The 25,038-nt window shown below is 42.0% G+C and overlaps 1 protein-coding gene across 1 annotated transcript in view; it reads right to left on the bottom strand.

Annotated features, from left to right (window-relative positions):
* The window catches only part of b4galnt4a (beta-1,4-N-acetyl-galactosaminyl transferase 4a), a 717,903-nt gene that overhangs the window by 147,874 nt on the left and 544,991 nt on the right, over positions 1-25,038 (bottom strand). Inside the window, 1 exon segment of the mRNA XM_051923408.1 lies at positions 6,816-6,882. Within this exon segment, the coding sequence (XP_051779368.1) occupies positions 6,816-6,882 (67 nt within the window).

Here is a 25,038-nt window from a genome sequence, read left to right as displayed (position 1 = left end):
ACACCTTTTCTTAAATCTAAAAAACCACCCCCTGCTGGCTTTGAATTCTTCTTCATTATCTTGATTGCTGCTACTTCCAGGGACGTTTTTCTTTAGATCGTCATAAATTCTCTTGGCTTTGTGACAGATAATATCTTGGGTTGTTACGTCACCTTTCACCTGCCTGTCCTTAATCCAAATTGCTAATAGCCTCTCCATTTCCTCGTGGATTGAAGACCTATGTTTTTCATGAAATAGTTTTGATACTCCTTTGGCTACTTTGGCTGATTTGATTGCATCCTTATTTGTCAAAATGATGAAAATGGTGGTCTTGCTGAGGCCAAACTCTTTGACGAGGTCACACTGTTTTACCCCACATTCACTCCTTCTAATTATTTCCTGTTTCATTTCAACAGAAATCACCTTCCTGCTTTTTTTAGAAGCCATGATATAAAAAAAATATTGAGTTTAACTTAAAAGGACGACTGCCGTGATACGTGCGTGATTTAATTCGTAATGAAAAAAGATTGCCGCGATACGTGCTTAAGTTAAGCGCAGTGACTAACGACTGCCTGCAGTGCCTGCGCGGAAGGATGCAATACATCGGCAGCGATCGTGGAAGCTCGGGCGAAGCAGTCGTGGAAGCTCGGGCGACTTCGTTGTGTGAAACGAAGTTCGTTGTATGAATCATGAAATGAAGTTCGTTGTGTGCAGCGTTCGCTGTGCGAGGCGTTCTTTATGCGAGGCACCACGTGTATATATATTATATATATATATATATACACGCATATATTATATATATATAAATATGTGCATATATATATGTGTGTATATATATATATAAATGTAATGAATTATTATTTATTATTATTATATAATGTGTATATATATATATATATAATATATGTGTATATGTATTTATATATATATGACAGCAACACTCATAACAATGACAACACAATTACATTGACAATCATGTTACGTTATTTTTAAAATGTTTCCTTTACTTTTTCATAACCTCTTTAACACACTACTTCTCCGCTGCGAAGTCCTTTTTGTAGCCTGGAGACCCAAACTGCACCCAGTACTCCAGATGAGGCCTCACCAGTGTGTTATAAAGCTTGAGCAGAACCTCCTGGGACTTGTACTCCACACATCAACGCGCTATATAACCTGACATTCTGTGAGCCTTCTTAATGTCGTCTGAACACTGTCTGGAAGTTGATAGCTTAGAGTCCACCATGACTCCTAAGTCCTTCTCATAAGGTGTACTCTCAATTTTCCGACTGCCCATTGTATTATCAAACCTCACAATTTGACTTCCTACATTTACTGACATTAAATTTCATCTGCCACCAATTTGCCCAAGCCTGTCTGCTCTCCAAGTCCCTCTGTGATGATTCAATGGATTCTCGATTATTTGCCAATCCACTGTAACAGATAGAGGGCGCTATCGCTCCCTAGAACCCTTGTTCAAGACTCCAGACACCAGATAAAAGTCCAATATGACTTTATTTTATAATAATAACAAGTAAGCCCGCGATTCGCTAGCGAATCGGAAATCCAAGAATAGCAATCAGTTTCTGTTCCGTTCGATATTTGGATGGATGACATATCATGGAGGGTGGGTGCGTCTGAGGAAATGTCATTTAATTACATAAGCATATCTGTAGTAAAGCGGTCTCGTTTTGTGGAGACGTGATTCCGTTGCCTTTGCTGACACCGACGGCTGGCAGAGTGGAGCACAGCAAGTTTAGTTTACAGGTTGTGGTGTTCGTGTGCCAGCCACTGAGTCGGGGAAGCCGCTGGGTTTGAGTCTGTGACTGTTATGTGATCTATATTACTGGCACAGTGGATTAGAGCAAGTGCAGTGTACAGGTTGTGTTGTTTGGGCGCCACGTATGCGCCTCGGTGGGAAGCCGCTGCATGATGAAATATCATAGAGGGTGGGTGCGTCCTGGGATAGTTCATTTCAACGCGCTTCTGTTATTATGGCTGTGTCGTCGTATATGCGGTGGTGTGGGCGGTCGCGTCCGGGTGGCTGTACAAACTGGCGTGCACGCTTTACCTCAGGTTTAGTTCACAGGTCGTAGGCATGGTAAAGTTTCCATTTAATTCAATAACTCCATTTGAACTAAAGCGGTTTCTTTGTGTGGGCGCCTTCGTTCATTGTTTTTATCCATGTTGTTTGGGCGCCACCTACTGACTCTGGGAAGCCACTGCGTTTGACTCTCGGGTGCCGCGTCGCAGTGCGCTTGCACCTCGGTGCGTCCGCTCTGCATAAATTAACTGTGGTTTAGTAATATAGATTTTTAAAATATTGCTCAACAATAAAAACGCGTTGTTCTTTCGTGTAGCGCTCCATTTTTAATAACCCTGAACTGTGAGCTGTCATGCTGTCTTTTTTTTTCGTTGGCAACACTTTACCGCACAAATGGCGCCAAATTCAAATATTGCGTGAATTTTGGGACACCCTTTATATGTCTTATAGATTTCGTGTGTGAGTTTTTCTAAGAAAGTTGCCATAATCTTGCAAGAAATAAACCATGTGCTATAGAGAAAGGGTGTGACAAATAGAGAACATACAGTATACTACTTACTGGATACCATAAAATTCTAAATGGTCACATGTACTAATTTAGCACCGTGGCCATTTAAAATCCTTAGTGTAGTTTTCCATATGGCTACTGACTGCACATCAGGAACACTCTCAACAGATGGAGTGTCGGTCAAGAGAGGTTCAGATGCAAGTGGAAACTGAAGGTATACGTAAGGCAAGAAATAGCAAATATTTTAAAAATAATTCTATTCAACAGGTAATGTGACTAGTAATAACAAACAAAAAAAAAGAAATTTAAACAGAAGCCGAGAGAGAACCCTGTTGTGAATGCCCTGTGGGGAAGGTGCCATCTCTGGTAGGTGGGCCGAGAACCCTTCAGAGAGACAGCACTTGTAATCCACACATAGGGGGTCCAGTATCCCCTTAAAGGATACGTGTTGGTGTTTTTGAAGTCACATTTATTTCTTCACAACGTGGTATGCAGTAATCCCTCGCTATATCGCGCTTCGACTTTCGCGGCTTCACTCTATCATGGATTTTATATGTAAGCATATCTAAATATATATCGCTGATTTTTCATTGGTTCGCATATTTCTGCGGACAATGGGTCTTTTTATTTCTGGTACATGCTTCCTCAGTTGGTTTGCCCAGTTGATTTCATACAAGGGACGCTATTGGCGGATGGCTGAGAAGCTACCCAATCAGAGCACGCGGTTAAGTTCCTGGGTGCTGATTGGCTCAGCGACGGAGAGCAGCATTCGATTCCGTTTTGCGTTAGCCAGCATCTCGTCTCGCTCATTCAGCATCATCGTGTTTCGCTGTTGGTGAGTACCCATAACTAATTTTCTACGTACTTAGTACATGTACGTACATTTAGTGTAACTGCACACACATTTTATACAATTTTTCTTGCATTGTACGTATTTATTGCTAGTGGCCTGCCTATCGTAATGGCTATAACATATGTGACATCGGAGACGCTCGATATCTTTAAAATAACATTTAAGTTTTATTTATATTTACATGTTGTAGATTTTCATTTATTTTTATATTACCTAATCAATAAACTAAAATTTTCTTAATAATAATAATAATAATAATAACCCTCTTTAATAAAATCCCTGTGTGCGTCCAGGTGTCCGTGTGTGGGTGTCTTCTGGTGAAGTGCGCATGCGCGGGGCACGGTGCGATGCGCGATATTACTGTCACAGAAAGTTACAAGCGTTTTACGGAAATACAAACCAGTATTACTGCGAGAGGAAATTAAAGATACACAATACAGTGACTCATATTCCAGCCACATACAAGCCAGTATTACTGTCAGAGGAGATTAAAGGCATATTACCGATGCGCACACCTGTATTACCGCCAGAGAAAATTAAAGGTATATTACGGACGTACAAGCCAGCGGATGTACAAGATGGTAAAAAGGCGAGCCTCAAAAGGGCGACCTCAATTGGGCGCAGCGAATAAAGGCGCGCGTAAATAAAGATCTGCACCTGTTGCTCTTCACATATTCCAGAGCCATTTGAACTAAATTATCTACGAACACCTTTATTCGCCGCGCTCAATTGAGGTCGCCCTTTTGAAGTTCGTCTTTTTGTGCGCGCTCTTATTGAATAGAGCCGTACAAGACAGTATTACTGTCACAGAAAATTAAAGACACACAATACACGGCGGCAGCCCACGAAGAACGGTCAGCTCAGCAAGTAAACATCAACGAAAGAAAGGCTGAAAGAAAGAAAAATACGACCAACAAAAAGAATGAGGTAAAAGACCCTTGCCATTTAATATAGACTGTTCCTACTAATGTTTATGCACTACTGTTCTAGCGCCCGTTATTGTAACGGGTTAAATGACTAGTACCAGTAATAAATTATTTTCAGAATGAACTGTACCATTTTACAACTGGCAACAAATGGCGGTGTTACCAACCGAAATCAGCTGAGAATGTAAACATTACCAGAATGCAAATGGCGCATGACTGCAGTGTTTGTATTTTAGAAATACGATACTAATACTAAAGGAATAATCATAATATATCTAATATAACTGGGTAAGTAAGTAAAACGAGTGCATTACTGTATATACGGTAAATATAAAATTACTTTTGTTAAAATATGTATTATTACAATGTGTTTAAAACTGTATTACATATTAAATAAAACTCCTCAATGATATACGATACATATGTTTGTGCGTAGTATATAAACAGTGTGTTTACATACATAATTTCAATGAATCTTACCTAATATCTAAGAGAATATAAAGGGTTTATGCTGTATAACTGTGCGGGAAATGTTTATAAGAGTGTGGGAGAGTTTATAAGGGCTTAAAATATATAAAAATAAACATATGGTTTTTACTTTGCGGATTTTCATCTTTCGCGGGGGGTTCTGGAACGCAACCCCCACGATCGAGGAGGGATCACTGTATATGTATTTGCTATTTGAAGTTATGTTCTAAAGTTAACTGCTTTGTATACATTAAAAAAATATATATATATCTTGCTCCCATCGTTTTATGATGGAAGGTATGGGGCACGAAGGAATAACTTAAAAACTTAACAATGTGACCACCAGGGGGCGCACTAGCTGCCCATCCGTGACACAGACAGACTCTACAGACAAGTCTCTGCAGCACACACGGTTTATTTCCCGGGGGGCGCTTTTCCCAAGCCCCCCACAGCAGCATAGTACATAGATAGATAGATAGATAGATAGAGTAAAAGGCACTATATAATAGATAGATAGATAGAGTAAAAGGCACTATATGACAGACAGACAGACAGACAGATAGATAGAGTAAAAGGCACTATATAACAGACAGACAGATAGATAGATAGAGTAAAAGGCACTATATAATAGATAGATAGATAGATAGATAGATAGATAGATAGATAGATAGATAGATAGATAGATAGATAGATACCCGACTCCCTGATAAAAAAGGCTTGAGTTGGGTGAGGTTTTTGCTGTTTCTGTGGTGGTGGGAGGTAGGGACAGCAGGCTGCTTGCTGCTTGGGCTTATCGACACATTTAAAAGACAAAAGACGCTGACAGAGAGGTGCAAGTGGATTTAAGGTGGGCCAGGTTTACAAGTTTTTTCGTAAGCTTTGGTAATTCTAGTGTTAACACTGTCCAGAAGGGCAGCCGACTTCTCTGGGCTCAGTCTCAAGTGAGATTGAAAGTAGCACAGTGACATCGGGTTTTGTGGCCGACATTTTTTTGGGAACAAAAACAAAGAAAAAAAAAACAGCCATTGAGTTCTCTGGGCCAAAAATGAAAAAGACCATCCAAGCTGTTGGTCAGGTCCAAAAGCCAGTGTCTGTCATAGTATGGGGCTGTGCCAATGCCCATGGCATCTGTGGGGGCTCAGTTAATGTAGGAAATTTTAGAGCAATATATGCTGCCGTCTAGACGCCACCTTCTCCAGGGATGTCCCTGCATTTTCCGGCAGTACAACACCAAAAGCACATTCTTCCCAGCTTACAAGTTCATGACTGCATAAGCAGAGTGCGGGTATGAGATTGGCAGTCCTGACATGTGTGGCGAATAAGTACAAAATATGGCAACGATGACATTAGAACACTCTCTAGACGAGAACAGGCCATTCAGCTCAATAAAGCTCGCCAGTCCTGTCCACTTATTTCTTCCACAAGAACATCAAGTCGAGTTTTGAAAGTCCCTAAAGTCTTAACAATGTACAATTGAGCAGCTAAAGAGATTCCATTTGGTAAAATTAACTGACTTGTGTCTTCAGTTACTAAATACTTAATAAGTGATATTAAAAAAAATGGGAAACAATCGACTGTCCCAATTTTGTAGGTGCATGTTGCCAGTTATCAGATCTGACATGAGTGCATATTTTAAAAATAACAATTAATAAATAAGGTAAAATATCAAATAATGTGTTGTTGTAGTGTTTTCAAGGGTATACAATTTTCAGGTCACTCCTATTTGACTTTATGAGCATTTTCCATACTTCCCCCATTTTTGATTATGTAATCGGGGTTGTACATTCAGTCTCTCCTTCTGTCCTGACTCGCCCCATTTACTTACACTAACCCTAGAGACACTCACCCGTTTGATAATAACTTGAACAGGTGAGCAGAAGGTACCCCGCAGCCACACGTTACATGCTTTGCATTAAGTCTGGTGGTCTGCTGAGCCCAAAATGATGACTGCCTTAGACACAAGTATCCAAACAAGCAAACACACTGTTTTGTACAATAAAGTCCCCTGTCATTTTAAGATGATGGCTACATTGTACTTACCTGTGTAGAGTGAGACATACGAGGAATCAATGACTTCAAACTTCAGACCAGGTAGAAAAGGGCGCCACTGAAAAGAGAGAGAAAGGGAGGAGTGAAGAACCAAATACACATAGGGCGACTGTGACTTTAAAAGACAGTGTCACTCTAGCTGTCATGCGGAAGATAAAGACAAATGGTCAGCAACTCCAGGTGGCATACAGAAGGCATGGAGAGGGTTCCTCCATGAACAACATGAGACATTTCTTTGTACGTCTGCTTGGAAACCAATCTGTGTTTCATTGAATGTTTCATTTCTTCATTCACAAAGAGGAGCTTTCCAGAAGGAACTTACGCCGTTGCAATTTTGTTGTTTTTATTTACACTTCGTCTTCCTCATTGCCGTTACTTGTCTTACAGGGTGACAGCAGTTTTCAGAGAGACAGAATGGAAACAGGAGATGGCACAGACAGATCAGAATGCAAACAGGGCATGTAACTGGGAAGACTAAAATGAAATAAATAAACATCGGGAGGTGTAGCCAGTATCATGATCAAAGAACAAAGCGCAAGTTGGGAGCCGAAAACGAGAAAAATAAGTAGTCATGGGGTAGAAAATGTTGCTGTAACCAGTATCTCAGAAACTAATAAGAAAGACATGAACACTGTTCATTTTGTGAATCCAAATCTTAGACAACCAGGAACTATCAGACACCAACCTTTATGTCGTCACATATTCCTGGATGACAAGACTACAAACGGCATAACAACACCAACAACAACAATATTTATCTATAAAGCAGATTTTCATACAAGTGATTCAACTCAAACTGCTTTACAGGAGGGAGAAAAAAAAGACAAAATATAAGAATAAAATTACTGTATATACTCGTGGATAAGATCTCCTGCGGATAAGTCAGGAGTTGATTTGCCATAAAATTTCCAGTGTACTATAATGTCGGTCGGTCGGTATAAATTGGTAACTGCGCTGCTGCAACAAAATTCGATGCGCATGAGAAACTGATGCGAGATTGCAGGAGACAAGAAGTTGTAAAAAAAAAAATTTTAAGTGTCGTATTTTTGAACAGACGTATAAGTCGGGGTCTGATTTTATGATCAGTTTTTCGGGTTTCAAGACCCAACTTATGAACACAGAATAAAAGTAAGGTCCGATGGCCAGGGAGGACAGAAAAAACAAACAAAATCTGCAGGGGTTCCAGGCCATGAGACCGCCCAGCCCCATCGAGGACATAGCAAACCAGAACAATGGCAGCCATAAGGAAAAAGAAACAGCAACGTGGGAGAATGAGAATCATGTTTAACACTGGTTAAGACACATGGGAACCAAACATAAATACAGACTCCTTGAACTTCAGAACCTCAGGAATTACATTAGAACAGAGGTTCTCAAACTGTGGGGCGGGCCCCCCTAGGGGGGCGCGGAGTAACTTAAAGGGGGGGGGCGCGAAGATGTGAAAAAAAGAAAACAAGAATCGAAAATATGAAAAATACATGTATTGAAACCAAAACAAATTATCTTAAACTACATTCTGATACTAGAAAAATAAATATAAATATAAAGTTAAGTAGGTATAATAAAATATGCATCTACGATGTATCATTAATTAAAAAAGAACAAATTGGTATTAGTGGGCTCCTTTCAAAAAAACGTTACGGGGACACGATTAAAACTGTTATGAAAACTCGGGTCGCAAATACTTAAAGGTTGAGAAACGCTGCATTAGAACACTCTCTAGACGAGAACAGGCCATTCAGCTCAACAAAGCTCGCCAGTCCTGTCCACTTATTTCTTCCACAAGAACATCAAGTCACGTTTTGAAAGTCCCTAAATTCTTACTGTCTGCCACACGACTTGGTCACCTTATTCCAAGCGTCTATCGTTCTTTGTGTAAAGAAAAACTTTCTAATGTTTGTGTGAAATTTCCCCTTCACAAGTTTCCAATTCTGTCCCCATGCTCTTGATGAACTCATTTTAAAGTCACCATCTTGATCCACTGCACTAATTCCCTTCATAATTTTAAACACTTCAATCAGGTCTCCTCTTCATCTCCTTCAGGCTCAGCTCTTTTAATCTTTCCTCATAACTCATCCCCTGTAGCCCTGGACTCAGCCTAGTCGCTCTTCTCTGGACTTTCTCTAGTGCTGCTATGTTCTTTTTGTATCCTGGAGACCAAAACTACACCCAATACTCCAGATGAGGCCTCACCAGTGTGTTATAAAACTTGAGCAGAACCTCCTGTGTCTTGTACTCCACACATCAAGGCACACATCTAATTGATAGATAGATAGATAGATAGATAGATAGATAGATAGATAGATAGATAGATAGATAGATAGATAGATGTCAAAGGCACTATATAGGATAGATAGATAGATATGAAAGGCACTATATAATAGATAGATAGATAGATAGATAGATAGATGTGAAAGGCACTATATAGGATAGATAGATAGATAGATAGATAGATAGATAGATGTGAAAGGCACTATATAATAGATAGATAGATAGATAGATAGATAGATGTGAAAGGCACTATATAGGATAGATAGATAGATAGATAGATAGATAGATAGATAGATGTGAAAGGCACTATAAAAGATAGATAGATAGATAGATAGATGTGAAAGGCACTATATAATAGATAGATAGATAGATAGATAGATAGATAGATAGATGTGAAAGGCTCTATATAATTAATAGATAGATAGATATAGATAGATAGATAGATAGATAGATAGATAGATAGATAGATAGATAGATAGATAGATAGATGTGAAAGGCACTATATAATTAATAGATAGATAGATAGATAGATAGATGTGAAAGGCACTATATAAGATAGATAGATAGATGTGAAAGGCACTATATAATTAATAGATAGATAGATAGATAGATAGATAGATAGATAGATGTGAAAGGCACTATAAAAGATAGATAGATAGATAGATGTGAAAGGCACTATATAATTAATAGATAGATAGATAGATGTGAAAGGCACTATATAATAGATAGATAGATAGATAGATGTGAAAGGCACTATATAATTAATAGATAGATAGATATAGATATAGATAGATAGATAGATGTGAAAGGCACTATATAATTAATAGATAGATAGATGTGAAAGGCACTATATAAGATAGATAGATAGATGTGAAAGGCACTATATAATTAATAGATAGATAGATAGATGTGAAAGGCACTATATAATTAATAGATAGATAGATAGATAGATAGATAGATAGATAGATAGATAGATAGATAGATAGAGTCGCTCTATGAGATAATAACTGATTGAGATCGCTTTTGGATGTTCCCCCTGTGGTGTATTAGCTCAACGCCCATTCCACACTTGGCAGCCCTGTGCCAGCTGGGCACCCTGCCTCCACAGCCAATTCACTCATAATGGACGGCTTCTCCTCTTCTGTGTGCCCCGTAATGAGGGGGTCTGTACTGCGGGGAGTGCCACTGTTAAGCCATTCATCAACGTCTCCAAAGAGCTGACGGCGCTAATCTGCTTATCACAACACATTTCTGTCATTTTGCTTTTCCCCTCTAAAGTCCAATTATCATCTTTTAAGCACCTCTGAGTACAGACAGGCACGGTTTCAGCGAGCCGACAGTATTCAGCTAAGAATTAGGTGGGGAAAAAAAAATGTAGCGGCTAACAGATGTGATTTAATGAAAAGATTGATGTCTTTCAGGAATATCTGAAGAATTACAGCACTCTGTGATTTTATTCAGCGTGCCGTTGAAGAGCAAGAGTGTGCAATTAAACGACGCAGGGAGAGCAGGAGGAAGCATAAGTGGATTCATTTCCTGCCACCCTGGAGACAGAAAGCTGTCAAAACGGGACGTTTTTGGGAACGAGGAAGAAGAATGGAGTGGCGCTGCGACACAACGGCAATGCAGAATTAAAGTAAATACTACAATATTCAATCAGGGGAGTGCACTAGTGGGTGCTGCTGCCAGCTCACACCTCCACAAGCCTGGGTTTTAGCCCAGCGAGTGCCAAGTCACTGTCTGAGTGACAACGTTTGCAAAGCCCACCCAAATCCTTGTGCGTTTTTCTCCCGATGGACTATTGGGTTGTATGAAAGTCGCTATATAAGATATTACCTGACTGATACCCAATCCCTTCACCCAGTCACCTAACCTGCCAGCACTGCTATTTCAACTGGACTGTAGCCCGACTTTTTAAAGCATGTTGGGATCACGGGGACCACCAGAAGGTGAAGTGTACAATAAACTACGAGGATGATGAGAATTCACGAGGAGCCGACCGACAGCACAAAGGAGGTCTTAGGAACTCGTGGGATCACATTCATGTGCTTCTTTTCGGAACACTCATTCAGTCTGAGGTACTTTAAAATCAGTCCATGGGGGCACTCAACTGTACTGACCGGCTCACTACAGGGTAACAAGAAGCCACAGCCCACCCCAGTGGACTTTGTGTGAAGACGACAGAAGAGCAGGACCTGACGTCTGTATTTACTAGTATGGCCGCAGACATATTGGAGCTCAAGGTCCAGTTGGGCAAGATGAGGACACAGCTTATTGAGAATGAGGCACGGGCACAAGCACATGAAGCTCTCCAACAGGACCGGTCGAGGGTTCCATTCCAGATGCTGATGGCATTGCAGGACAACAACGATATGCAGTCGCATCTGCTAATTTTTGAGTGTATGGCCACCAGGCACCACTGGGAGCCTGAGAAGTGGGCAAACACATTGGCACTGTTCCTGAAGGGGAGGTGCAAAGGACTTATTATGACCTCCAGATGCTAATTATGACAACTTCTGTGGACCAGCAGGAGAGGTTGTACCATGAATGGTGTTTCGACCCTGAGATGCCATCCAGACCCCAAAGATACGAACCATGGGGTAAAGAGGGGCACTGGCTATGGCCAGATATTAAGGATTTCAAACAGGTCGTGGAACAGATGGCCTGCGATCTGCTACTGAAAGACCTCCCTGATTTTCTCGCCCAGCCGGTCCATAGACAGGCATATAAACATAAGGACACCGTATTAGAAACCCTGGAAAGGCATAGAGAGGCAGTGCTGACCGAACGTACAGAAAAGTCAGTGTACCAAACCCGACAAGGACACATCACCCAGTGAGAGCCTTCCCACTGTGATACATAGCCCCCATAGCGCACGTCCACCCCACGCTGTTTCAAGTGTTGGCAGGCCGGGCATACCAGCATCCCCAATTGTGCGCAACTCAGCGAGCCAAAGGACTGAGGCTGGGCTAGAAGTGAAAAGCACTGTGCTATCACTAACCCCTTATCTGTTCTTTGGACAGGAGTGGTGATGGTCAATGGGCACAGGGTTACCACACTAATAGACGCTGGCAGCAACATTTCCATTGTGGGTTGCCGTTATGTGTTACCGCGACAGTGGTTTACGGGGAAGACCAGTCTGACCTGTATTCATGGTGAAATGCTGGGGTATCGGGCTGTCTCATTTATGAAAACTCCATGAGGGCATTACAGGTGGTGGTACTGTGAAATCTACCCTTTCCCCGAGATTCTGGGCAGAGAGTGGTCGGAAAATAAAAGCGGTATCACACCAACCGCTCCTGTTAAAACTTTGGGCCTTGAAATGGACAGAGATAATCCGCCACAAACCGTCTCCAAGGCGTGTACACATCTGACAATAGGGAATCACGTGGCTACCCAGTGTGACACAGCGGAAGATACGACGACCCAACTGGAATAGTCAGAACCCGGGCCTGCAAGTTTGTGGTCTAACGCTCTACAGTTTCAATTTTGGCAAACCCCGGAATCTTTTAAATGGGAACATTGGAATGACGATTCCCTCAAGTTTGCCAAAAATGCAGTGGTCTCTGTGAAAGGCCAACGCACCTTACATCCCATGCCATCAGGGCTCCATTTTGTTATCAATAATGATTTATTATATTGGGTAGCTGAGCATAAAGGGGAGGTGAGGTCACTGTTGTTAGTGCCACGGGCCTGTGAAATGGCACACTCCCATCTCCTAGGCACCCATTTGGAAGCTGAGGAGGTCCGACGTTTCTGCACTTCCTGCCTGAAGTGTCAGTTAACTCAGATTCATAGGAAGGACTGGGCTCTGCTGGCTCCTCTTCCCTTAACTGATATCCCCTTTGAGTGTATAGGAGTCAGCATAGTAGGACCCCATGATCCCTCAGTGTGAGGACATAAAAATATTCTGGACCTCGTAGATTATGCTACCCGCTATACCGAGGCTACCCCATTGAGAACAGCCAATTTGAAAACTACCGAACGGGAACTGGAAGGGGTCTTTGTGTGTGTTGGCATCGCTAAAGAGGTCTTAACAGACCAAGGGACGCCTTTTACCTCGGAAACGTTCAGGGAAATTGCCACGTTTCTCAAGATCAAACATTTAAAGACCACAGTATAGACCTCAAACTGACAGTCTCATAGAGAGGTTTAATGAAACTCTCAAACAAATGTTAACGTAAGGTGGTCAGCGATGACAGCAGGAACTGGGACCAGCTCCTCTCCCTCATCCCTTTTGGCTATCGGGAGGAGATTCAAGCGTCTTCGGGATTCTCTCCCTTTGAGTTACTTTATGGGCATTAACCACGGGGCATACTGGACATTCTAAAGGAAGGATGGAAGGAAGTGGCCCTCCCCTCCACTAGCATTCTGGAATGTACCGCACAGTTATGCAATAGATTTGATAAAATCAGGCCAATGCTAAAAGAGAATATGGAGAAAAAATGCAAGTGGCGCAGGCCCGGTGCTTTGACCGTGGTACGGTGCTTTGGGAGATCTGTCCTGGAGACTGTGACACAGTTCTCGTTCCTACCTCACACTACAAACTGATGGCTCATTGGCAGGGCAGGTACAAAGTTAAGAAGTGAAAGGTGCTCAACAACCAAATCATCGTCCGAGAGAACAGATTTACCACATCAACTTGCTGAAGCCGTGGGGGGAAAGGGAGACAGATCCATACCTGGCTGGACCTTGCAGAATGATATTGATATTATAACTGATCGTCAGGGAGGACCTTTACCAACTCCCGAAGGCAAAACATATTGAAGTGGAGATCAAGCGTACAGTCCCATTGTTTTGGTCACTAAGCCCAATGGAATTTGGAGGCTTTGCAATGACTTTCATCACCTTAATCAACTCTATCCATTCAACGCTTACCTGATGCTTTGCGTTGACGACCTCGAGGTTTTTGCAAATTTATTAAAAATAAAAAAATTGAGAAAGCACATGTCCATAAGTATTCACAGCCTTTGCCATGAAGCTCAAAATTGAGCTCAGGTGCATCCTGTTTCCCCTGATCATCCTTGAGATGTTTCTGCAGCTTCATTGGAGTCCACCTGTGGTAAATTCAGTTGACTGGACATGATTTGGAAAGGCACACACCTGTCTATATAAGGTCCCACAGTTGACAGTTCATGTCAGAGCACAAACCAAGCATGAAGTCAAAGGAATTGTCCGTAGACCTCCAAGACAGGATTGTCTCGAGGCACAAATCTGGGGAAGGTTACAGAAAAATTTCTGCTGCTTTGAAGGTCCCAATGAGCACAGTGGCCTCCATCATCCGTAAGTGGAAGAAGTTCAAAACCACCAGGACTCTTCCTAGAGCTGGCCGGCCATCTAAACTGAGCGATTGGGGGAGAAGAGCCTTAGTCAGGGAGGTGACCAAGAACCCAATGGTCACTCTGTCAGAGCTTCAGGGGTCCTCTGTGGAGACAGGAGAACCTTCCAGAAGGACAACCATCTCTGCAGCAATCCACCAATCAGGCCTGTATGGTAGAGTGGCCAGACGGAAGCCACTCCTTAGTAAAAGGCACATGGCAGCCCGCCTGGAGTTTGCCAAAAGGCATCTGAAGGACTCTCAGACCATGAGAAAGAAAATTCTCTGGTCTGATGAGACAAAGATTGAACTCTTTGGTGTGAATGCCAGGCGTCACGTTTGGAGGAAACCAGGCACCGCTCATCACCAGGCAAATACCATCCCTACAGTGAAGCATGGTGGTGGCAGCATCATGCTGTGGGGATGTTTGTCAGTGGCAGGGACTGGGAGACTAGTCAGGATAAAGGGAAAGATGACTGCAGCAATGTACAGAGACATCCTGGATGAAAACCTGCTCCAGAGCGCTCTTGACCTCAGACTGGGGCGACGGTTCATCTTTTAGCAGGACAACGACCCTAAGCACACAGCCAAGATATCAAAGGAGTGGCTTCAGGACAACTCTGTGAATGTCCTTGAGTGGCCCAGCCAGAGCCCAGACTTGAATCCGATTGAACATCTCTGGAGAGATCTTAAAATGGCTGTGCACGGACGCTTCCCATCCAACCTGATGGAGCTTGAGAGGTGCTGCAAAGAGGAATGGGCGAAACTGGCCAAGGATAGGTGTGCCAAGCTTGTGGCATCATATTCAAAAAGACTTGAGGCTGTAATTGCTGTCAAAGGTGCATCAACAAAGTATTGAGCAAAGGCTGTGAATACTTATGGACACGGGATTTCTCCGTTTTTTTATTTTTAATAAATTTGCAAAAATCTCAAGTAAACTTGTTTCACGTTGCCATTATGTGGTGCTGTGTGTAGAATTCTGAGGAAAAAAAGGAATTTAATCCATTTTGGAATAAGGCTGTAACATAACAAAATGTGGAAAAAGTGATGAAGCGCTGTGAATACTTTCTGGATGCACTATAAAACAACAATAATGATAGCTTCTTGTTAATAAGTTTTCCTAAATAGAAAAGTCTTTATCTGTTTTTTAAAACAGCCCACAATCTGCTGTGTTCTCAGGCTCTCTGGTAGAACATTCCAGAGCCGTGGAGCAGCGGCCACAAAGGCTCGGTCACCCATTGTATGAAGTTTGGTCACAGGGGGTGAAGGCGGTGGGTATTTGTAAAATGGAGGTTTCTTGTAGTGGACTGTAATATAAGGAGTTCTTTAAGATATTGTGGAGCATTTCCATGGATACACTGGTGAGTGAGCAGACAGAGTTTGTATTCGTTACGGAGGTGGATAAGGAGCTAATGAAGTGACCGAAGGATTGGTGAAATGTGTTCATATTTCCGCACCCTCATCAGGATTCTTGCAGCACTGTTTTGAATTTGTTGGTAGCTTTTGAAGGCTCTCGTTGGGTATCCTGATGAGGACTGCATTACAATAGTCCACTCTGGATGAGACAAAGGCATGAACGCGCTTTACAGCATCACAGAGGGAGAGGTAGAGACGGAGTTTGGCGATGTTTTGTGGAGATGAAGGAATGCAATTTTCCAAAGGTGATGGACATGTGTATCAAATGACAGATGGGAGTCTAACTTGACACCCAGATTTGTAACAGAAGGTGAGAGTGTAATGGTACGGTCAGAAAAGGAAATACAATTTACAGAGGAACGAAGTTGATGGGGGTGTCAATTAAAAGAGCTTCAGTTTTGGTGCTGTTCAGCTTGAGGAAGTTCTTGGACATCCAGGCCTCAATCTCATCCAAGCAAGAGGAAAATGTTGATGGAGGTGTAAGAGAAGTCGAATCCAGTCTCACATAGAACTGCGTATCATCGGCATTACAATGAAATGAAACTCCAAGCTTGTGGATGATGTGACCCAAGGGTAGCATATAGATATTAAAGGACTGATCCTTGTGGGACCCCACAGGTGACAGTGTGGGTATGAGATTTAACATCTCCCAAGGCCACATACTCAGCCCTATCTGTAAGACAGGACTCAAACCACCCGAAAGCAATGCCAGAAAGTCCAATTGTATAGTGAGGATGATGAAGAAGAACATTATGATCCACCGTATCAAATGCAGCTGTGAGGTCCAGGAGGATAAGGAGTGATGGAGAGCCCTGGTCAGCAGCCATCAGGAGGTCATAGGTGACTCTGACCAGGGCTGTCTCTGTACTGTGAGAAGTTCAGAAACCAGATTGAATTTTATGAGGTGATCCTGAAGCTGAACCAAAACAAGCTTTTCCAAAACCTTAGACAAAAATGGAAGGTTGGAGATCAGATGATAGTTTGCTATCACTTCAGGATCCAAAGAGGATTTTTTTTAAATGAGGTCTAATTTTTACAGTTTTCAAGGCCAGTGGGACTAAGCCGCTCTGGAGAGAGTGATCAATGATGTCAGCAATAAGAGGGCTTATATCTGATACATTAGCTTTTACCAGAGGAGTAGGAAAAGGGTCCAACGAACACGTTGAAGGTCTCATCCTCTGTATGATGCCCTCAACTTCTTTAACTGTGGTACAGAGGAACTGGGAAAGGCAGCCCATTGGCTTTGATGTAGAAGCATCCAGCGATGGACGGCTGGAGGCAGACAATGAGGAGCGGATGATGTCCACCTTAGAGGTGAAATATTCAATAAAATGGTTGCACTGCTCCTCTGTGAAATTATTATAGGCATAGGTAATACGAGAAAATATGAAGCTGGTTTTAAATTAAAAGTCGTTGAAGTGGCGAAAGAAATTGGTAACTGCGCTGCTGCAACAAAATTCGATGTGTCTGAGAAACTGGTGCGAGATTGGAGGAAGCAAAAAGTGTGTCGTATTTTTGAACGGGGTCCGATTTTATCATCGATTTTTCGTGTTTCAAGACCCGACTTATATGCGAGTATACACGTTATACGGTGTGGCCTTCCTCAAACCTTTTTGTTGTCTACTGCCTTATATTTTGATCATATACAGGTGCTGGTCATAAAATTAGAATATCATGACAAAGTTGATTTATTTCAGTAATTCCATTCAAAAAGTGAAACTTGTATATTAGATTCATTCATTACACACAGACTGATGTATTTCAAATGTTTATTTCTTTTAATGTTGATGATTATAACTAACAACTAATGAAAGTCCCAAATTCAGTATCTCAGAAAATTAGAATATCAATTAAGACCAATGCAGAAAAGGATTTTTAGAAATGTTGGCCAACTGAAAGGTATGAACATGAAAAGTATGAGCATGTACAGCACTCAATATTTAGTTGGGGCTCCTTTGGCCTGGATTACTGCAGCAACGCGGCGCGGCATGGAGTCGATCAGTCTGTGGCACTGCTCAGGTGTTATGAGAGCCCATGTTGCTCTGATAGTGGCCTTCAGCTCTTCTGAATTGTTGGGTCTGGCGTATTGCATCTTCCTCTTCACAATACCCCATAGATTTTCTATGTGGTTAAGGTCAGGCAAGTTTGCTGGCCAATCAACAACAGGGATACCATGGTCCTTAAACCAGGTACTGGTAGCTTTGGCACTGTGTGCAGGTGCCAGGTCCTGTTGGAAAATGAAATCTGCATTTCCATAAAGTTCGTCAGCAGCAGGAAGCATGAAGTGCTCTACAACTTCCTGGTAGACGGCTGTGTTGACCTTGGACCTCAGAAAACACAATGGACCAACACCAGCAGATGACATGGCACCCCAAACCATCACTGACTGTGGAAACTTTACACTGGACCTCAAGCAACGTGGATTCTGTGCCTCTCCTCTCTTCCTCCAGACTCTGGGACCTTGATTTCCAAAGGAAATGCAAAATTTACTTTTATCAGAGAACATAACTTTGGACCACTCAGCAGCAGTCCAAAGGCGAGACGCTTCTGACGCTGTCTCTTGTTCAAGAGTGGCTTGACACAAGGAATGCGACAGCTGAAACCCTTGTCTTGCATACGTCTGTGCGTGGTGGTTCTTGAAGCCCTGACTCCAGCTGCAGTCCACTCTTTGTGAATCTCCCCCACATTTTTGAATGGCTTTTGTTTCACAATCCTCTCCAGGGTGCGGTTATCCCTGTTGCTTGTCCACTTTTTTCTACCACATCTTGTCCTTCCCTTCGCCTCTCTATTAATGTGCTTGGACACAGAGCTCTGTGAACAGCCAGCCTCTTTAGCAATGACCTTTTGTGTCTTGCCCTCCTTGTGCAAGGTGTCAATGGTCGTCTTTTGGACAACTGTCAAGTCAGCAGTCTTCTCCATGATTGTATAGCCTACAGAACTCGACTGAGAGACCATTTAAAGGCTTTTGCAGGTGTTTGGAGTTAATTAGCTGATTAGAGTGTGGCACCAGGTGTCTTCAACATTGAACCTTTTCACAATATTCTAATTTTCCGAGATACTGAATTTGGGACTTTCATTAGTTGTCAGTTATAATCATCAACATTAAAAGAAATAAATATTTGAAATACATCAGTCTGTGTGTAATGAATGAATCTAATATACAAGTTTCACTTTTTGAATGGAATTACTGAAATAAATCAACTTTGTCATGATATTCTAATTTTATGATCAGCACCTGTACAGTGGAACCTTGGTTCACGACCATAATTCGTTCCAAAACTCTGGTCGTAAACTGATTTCGTCGTGAACTGAAGCAATTTCCCCCATAGGATTGTATGTAAATACAATTAATCCGTTCCAGAACATATGAACTGTATGTAAATATATATATTTTTTAAGTTTTTAAGCACAAATATAGTTAATTAAACCATAGAATGCACAGCATAACAGTAAACTAAATATAAACACATTGAATATGTGAAAGACGGAGGCACTGTCGTCCTCTTGAACCCTCAGATCAGACGTCAGACACCAGATAAAAATCCAATTATTATTTATTTTATAATAATACTGTGCACCAAGCACCCTTCTCTCCACAATACTCATAAATAATCAACAAGCAATACAATAAACCAATCCTCCTCTCCCAGACGTGTTGCCACCCTTCCACCCAGCTCAGCTCGACGTCCTTTTATATAGTCCTTGACCCGGAAGTGTTTCTCTCTGTCCATGTGATTGTTAACACTTCCGGGTCAGATAAAAACTCCTTTTCTTCAACCCGGAAGTGAGTCATTCGCTCTGTCGCCGTGACTAATACGTACTTCCGGGTTATAGGTCAAACAAAAGTCTCTGGGCCTTCCTGCAGCGTCCCCTGGAGGTTCCCATGGTATCCAGCAGGGCTGTGATGAAAAACTCCACTGTCCATGATGCCCTGCTGGAACTCGGGGCACCTCTATGTTGCAGGCAGGGCTCCACCTGGCAGCTTGGGGGTATTGGCCGGGATGAACGACCAGCCATATTCCACAAAAAACACTGACAAAACCTTGAACAACAGAGAAAACTAACACTGCAAGAGTTCGCACTATACTGTAGAGACTTACGACCCGATCGCTGTAAACACTTTTTTTATTTTGAGTTTTAAGGACAGGGAAAAAAAGGAACATTTGAACAAATCCAAACTTTATTTAAAAACCAACCATAAACCACCAAGAAAGTAACATTGCAGGAGTTCACGCTAATAGCCTTACAACCCGATCGCTGTGTAAACTTTTTTTTTAATGAGTTTTAAGCACAGGGGAAAAAAATGAACATTTGAAAAAATCTGTAATTTAATAAACCACCGAGAAAAGTAACATTGCAACAAATCACGCTACGAGCCACTCGCTGTAAACACGTTTTTTTAATGAGTTTTAAGCATAGGGGAAAAAAAATGAACATTTGAAAAAAAGAGAAAAGTAACTTTGCAACAAATCACGCTACGAACCGAAAAATGAACATTTGAACAATCCGTAATACAAAAACTAACCATAAACCACCTAGAAAAGTAACCTTGCATGACGTTGAGTTCTGGCATGAAGTGAGGAGGAACTGGGTGGAGAACAATCCGGTCTCGTCGCAGTTGAAGACTTGTTGCGGGATGTAGCCTTCGTCCTCCACTAATTTTGTGACATTTTTCACGAATTCTTTCGCAGGTTCAGCGTCGAGAACTAGCAGCCTCTCCCTGCCTTACCACACTATGAATGCCACTTCTCTTGTGAAACTTTTCAAACCATCCTCTACTGGCTTTAAATTCCTCTCTTTCGCCACTCGTAGAAGGATAGTTTTGCAGCAAATCGCCGTGAATCATCCTGGCTTTCTCGCATAACATCGCCTCGCTTGCGCTTTCCCCTGCAAGTTGCTTCTCGTTCAACCACACTAGCAACAGTTTTTCCACCTCTTCCAGCACTTGAGGTCTCTGCTTGGTTAATGCTGTAAACTCCTTTTGCAACATCAGCTGTTTTAATTGCCTCTTTCTGCTTTAGAATAGTCGAAATCGTAGATTTTGACTTCTTGTACTCGGCGGCGAGATCAGTAACACGAACGCCACGCTCATACTTTTCAAAAATTTCTTTCTTTACTTCGATTTCAATTTTCTGCAAAACTTTCTTCTCACCACTCTTCACTTGCTTAGAAGCCATGGTTAACTGCAAAAGCACACGAAATACTGTAGAGCACAAAGAGTTCACAGGTAAAGTACGCACGTCTGACTGAGAACAATGAACAGGGAGAGGCTGAACACGTGTTTAAATACAGTAATCTGAGCGTATGAACCAGAAGGGAAATGTAATAAAGCACAAAGAGTTCACAGCGAAAGCACGCATGCACGTCTAACTGAGAACAACGAACAGGGAGAGGCTGAACACGTGCTTAAATACAGTAATCGTCGCGTATGAACCGGAAGGGAAATGAAATAGAGCACAAAGAGTTCACAGCGAAAGCACGCACGCACGTCTGACCGAGAACAATGCAACACGTGCGGAAATCATCAGCGCGCACAAACCGAAAGGGAAACTGGCTTGTTCGCATACCGAGTGTGTGGTCGTGAACCGAGGCAAAAGTTTGGCGGACTTTTTGGTCGTAAACCGATTTGTACGTGTACCGAGACGTTCGTGAACCAAGGTTCCACTGTATATATATATATATATATATATATATATATATATATATGTGTGAGTGTATGAGTGTGTGTGTATCCTCTTTAATAAAACCCCTGTGTGCGTCCAGTATCCGTGTGTCTTCTGGTGAAGTGCGCATGCGCGGGGCACGGCGCAACGCTTTCAAAGCAGATGCTTCAAAGGCCGCCTGACTCGTCACACAAGACAGAGAGGACGGGACCTATAAAATATCGCGTGGCCGATCCAATCAGATTTCGGTAAATGAGGTAAGACCTAAAACATAAAACACGAAAAATCCAATCGGGTACTGAGAGGCGGAGACCAGCTTCCCCAAAGAGGTTGGATTAGTGTTTGTGGTTGTGCGAGTGTTCACTCTGAGGATGTCAGAGTTGTGATTAAGAAGCTTGGCCCGGCAAAGTGTAAAGTGTCAGTTGTTGAAGGGGTTTTCCTAAATAAATGAATTTTCATGATATTACAATACGATGACTTTTAAAAGTGGATTTATTTTCGCGCATATTACATCAGCTGCTGGGAAGAATCTGCTGATTGCCCAGTGTTGTGACAGAAAATTAAACGCATATTACGGACAGCAAAGCCAGTATTACTGTCAGAGAAAATTACAGGCATTTTACGGAAAAAATTTAATGAGGTAAAAGGTCCCTTGCCATTTAATATAGACTGTTCCTACTAATGTTTATGGACTACTGTTCTAGCACCCGTTATTATAACGGGCTTAATGTCTAGTATTTATATAATTGTCTATATGAATAAAACGGTAATGCCCTTTGTGTTTAGAATCTTTCAGCTTCTTTCGATGTTATTCATCCATTTACTTCACTAAAGACCTCATATTTCAACCCTCAGATGCCATTGTGTCTGCCTGTTTCCATGTTGCTCATCAGTTGCAGTGTGCTGCGTGCTCAGGACGATCCCCTGCTGGTCTGGTGGTCTCTGCCCATATTTACAGTAATAAGATTAACTTTGGGGGTTTAGTGCTGTTGCAGTGGCCCCCGAGCTGTGGATCTGTAGTGGTCCGAGACAAAGAGAGACTGAGGTGGGCGTCTGGAAGTCGGAGAGTCTTGTGCTAACTTAGACCACCTTGTGAGCGGTTTAATGGACTTAGTACAATGGACGATGTGGCAAATTGAAATCTGCAAGCATCAGAGAGAGACACATGGACATATAACAAAAGCACAATTACACTATTAAAACCATTATATTCAGACTGGGTGGCACGGTGGCGCAGTGGGTAGCCCTGCTGCCTCACAGTAAGGAGACTTGGGTTCGCTTCCCAGGTCCTCCCTGTGTGGAGTTTGCATGTTCTCCCTGTGTCTGCGTGGGTTTCCTCCCAGACATACAAGTTAGGTGCATTGGTGTGTGTGTGCCCTGCGGTGGGCTGGCACCCTGCCCGGGGTTTGTTCCTGCCTTGCCCCCTGTGCTGGCTGGGATTGGCTCCAGAAGACCCCCGTGACCCTGTAGTTAGGGTATAGCGGGTTGGACACTGACTGACTGACTATATTCAGACTGAAGTACAGTGTCGTACTGCATCAAGTATATTTAACTCGATGGGATAGAAAATAATAAGCGATGTGTGGAAATATTTATATTGCATAATATAAGAAATAGAAAAATATGGATCAGTATACTGTATATTCAACCATTAACCATCAGCAGAGTCAGGGTCCCTAATTAAAAATAAAATCTCCCGGCCGCGGGTTCAGAAAGCGCACATTGAAAGATGAGCCGCCAGTTTCTTCCAGGGGTCTTCAGATCTGATGTGAGGTCTCACACAGCGTCTATCATAAAGAGCTTGTGCTTTACATGGTGATGAGACATTCATTTTCTACTGTCCCACCTCTGACCGGGTATTCTTCACAGTTTAGTGAATGGAGGATTAATCCTGTTAATAGATAAAGACTGGGCACGTGACGACTGGCAAGTAGCAACTCTTCTGTACCATCTGCATAATTGAGAAAATGAGTTACAGCATGCAGATTAAGATACCCCCCCCCCCCCCACCGGCCCCAGGGGGTCACACATATATATTTACTCTCTATAAACAACAAGTATAAATATAAATTATGCAGGAGGGTGGTCTCTCTTTCAGAGAGTGTGCAGTCACTTGGACATTACATCGAGGGGCAGTGACACAATGCACGAGTGACTGACTACGTATGTTGTGGGGAAGAGCAAAGGGAGGAGCCGATGAAACAGAAACGGGACTCCTTAATATATTGGTGATCCCCTAGGTAGCCCACCCAGGTCACTCAGATGATAGGTCGGCTCACGAGTTTACACAGAGAACAGATACGCTTCACATTTCTACTTACGTTTGCCTTTCTTCGTTGTTACTTTCTGTACAGGGATTTCAGATGCTTACAGTGACTAACATTTACAAAAACGACAGCAACACTCATTCGATTTAACGTAACTTAACGACTGCAATCACTTTATTAAGTCTACATAAGGAGTGACTTTTCCGCTTTGTTGTGTCTCTTTAAATTTAAGAGGAGTGCGGAGCTGGAAGTCGGTAATTGAGAGGGGGTGAGATGTTGATTGATGGGCTGAGCAAACCGAGAAGAAGCACAAAACAGCTGTGGACGAGGGAAACGTGGGGGTCTGAGCTCACTGTGCTGTTCACTGGAGCGTCGTCCCCTCTTAGCACCACACGCCATACTGCACTGGCACCGACGCTCTGGGCTTGGCTGCTATGTCTGCTTTGTTTGGCTGTTGGCATTTTGATTTTCTACTTTATTTGTGTTTTCTTTATTATAATAAAAAATTTCTTGATTCATGTTCTATGTGTCTGTCTATTTGTAGAGATAGATAGATAGATAGATAGATAGATAGATAGATAGATAGATAGATAGATAGATAGATAGATAGATAGATAGATAGATAGATGTGAAAGGCACTATATAATAGATAGATAGATAGATAGATGTGAAAGGCACTATATAACTGATAGATAGATAGATAGATAGATGGATGAAAGGCACTATATAGATAGATAGATAGATAGATAGATAGATAGATAGATAGACAGACAGACAGACAGACAGATAGATAGATAGATAGATGTGAAAGGCACTATATAATAGATAGATAGATAGATAGATGTGAAAGGCACTATATAACTGATAGATAGATAGATAGATGGATGAAAGGCACTATATAGATAGATAGATAGATAGATAGATAGATAGATAGATAGATGAAAGGCACTATATAATAGATAGATAGATAGATAGATAGATAGATGTGAAAGGCACTATATAATAGATAGATAGATAGATAGATAGATAGATAGATAGATAGATAGATGGATGAAAGGCACTATATAGATAGATAGATAGATAGATAGATAGATGAAAGGCACTAGATAGATAGATAGATAGATAGATAGATGAAAGGCACTATATAATAGATAGATAGATAGATAGATGAAAGGCACTATATAATAGATAGATAGATAGATAGATGAAAGGCACTATATAATAGATAGATAGATAGATAGATGAAAGGCACTATATAACAGATAGATAGATAGATAGAT

The sequence above is a fragment of the Erpetoichthys calabaricus genome, chromosome 2 (genome assembly GCF_900747795.2).
Source record: "Erpetoichthys calabaricus chromosome 2, fErpCal1.3, whole genome shotgun sequence".
NCBI lineage: Eukaryota > Metazoa > Chordata > Cladistia > Polypteriformes > Polypteridae > Erpetoichthys > Erpetoichthys calabaricus.
The sequence above is the reverse complement of the archived record's forward strand: the minus strand, read 5'-3'. Positions and strand labels throughout refer to the sequence as shown.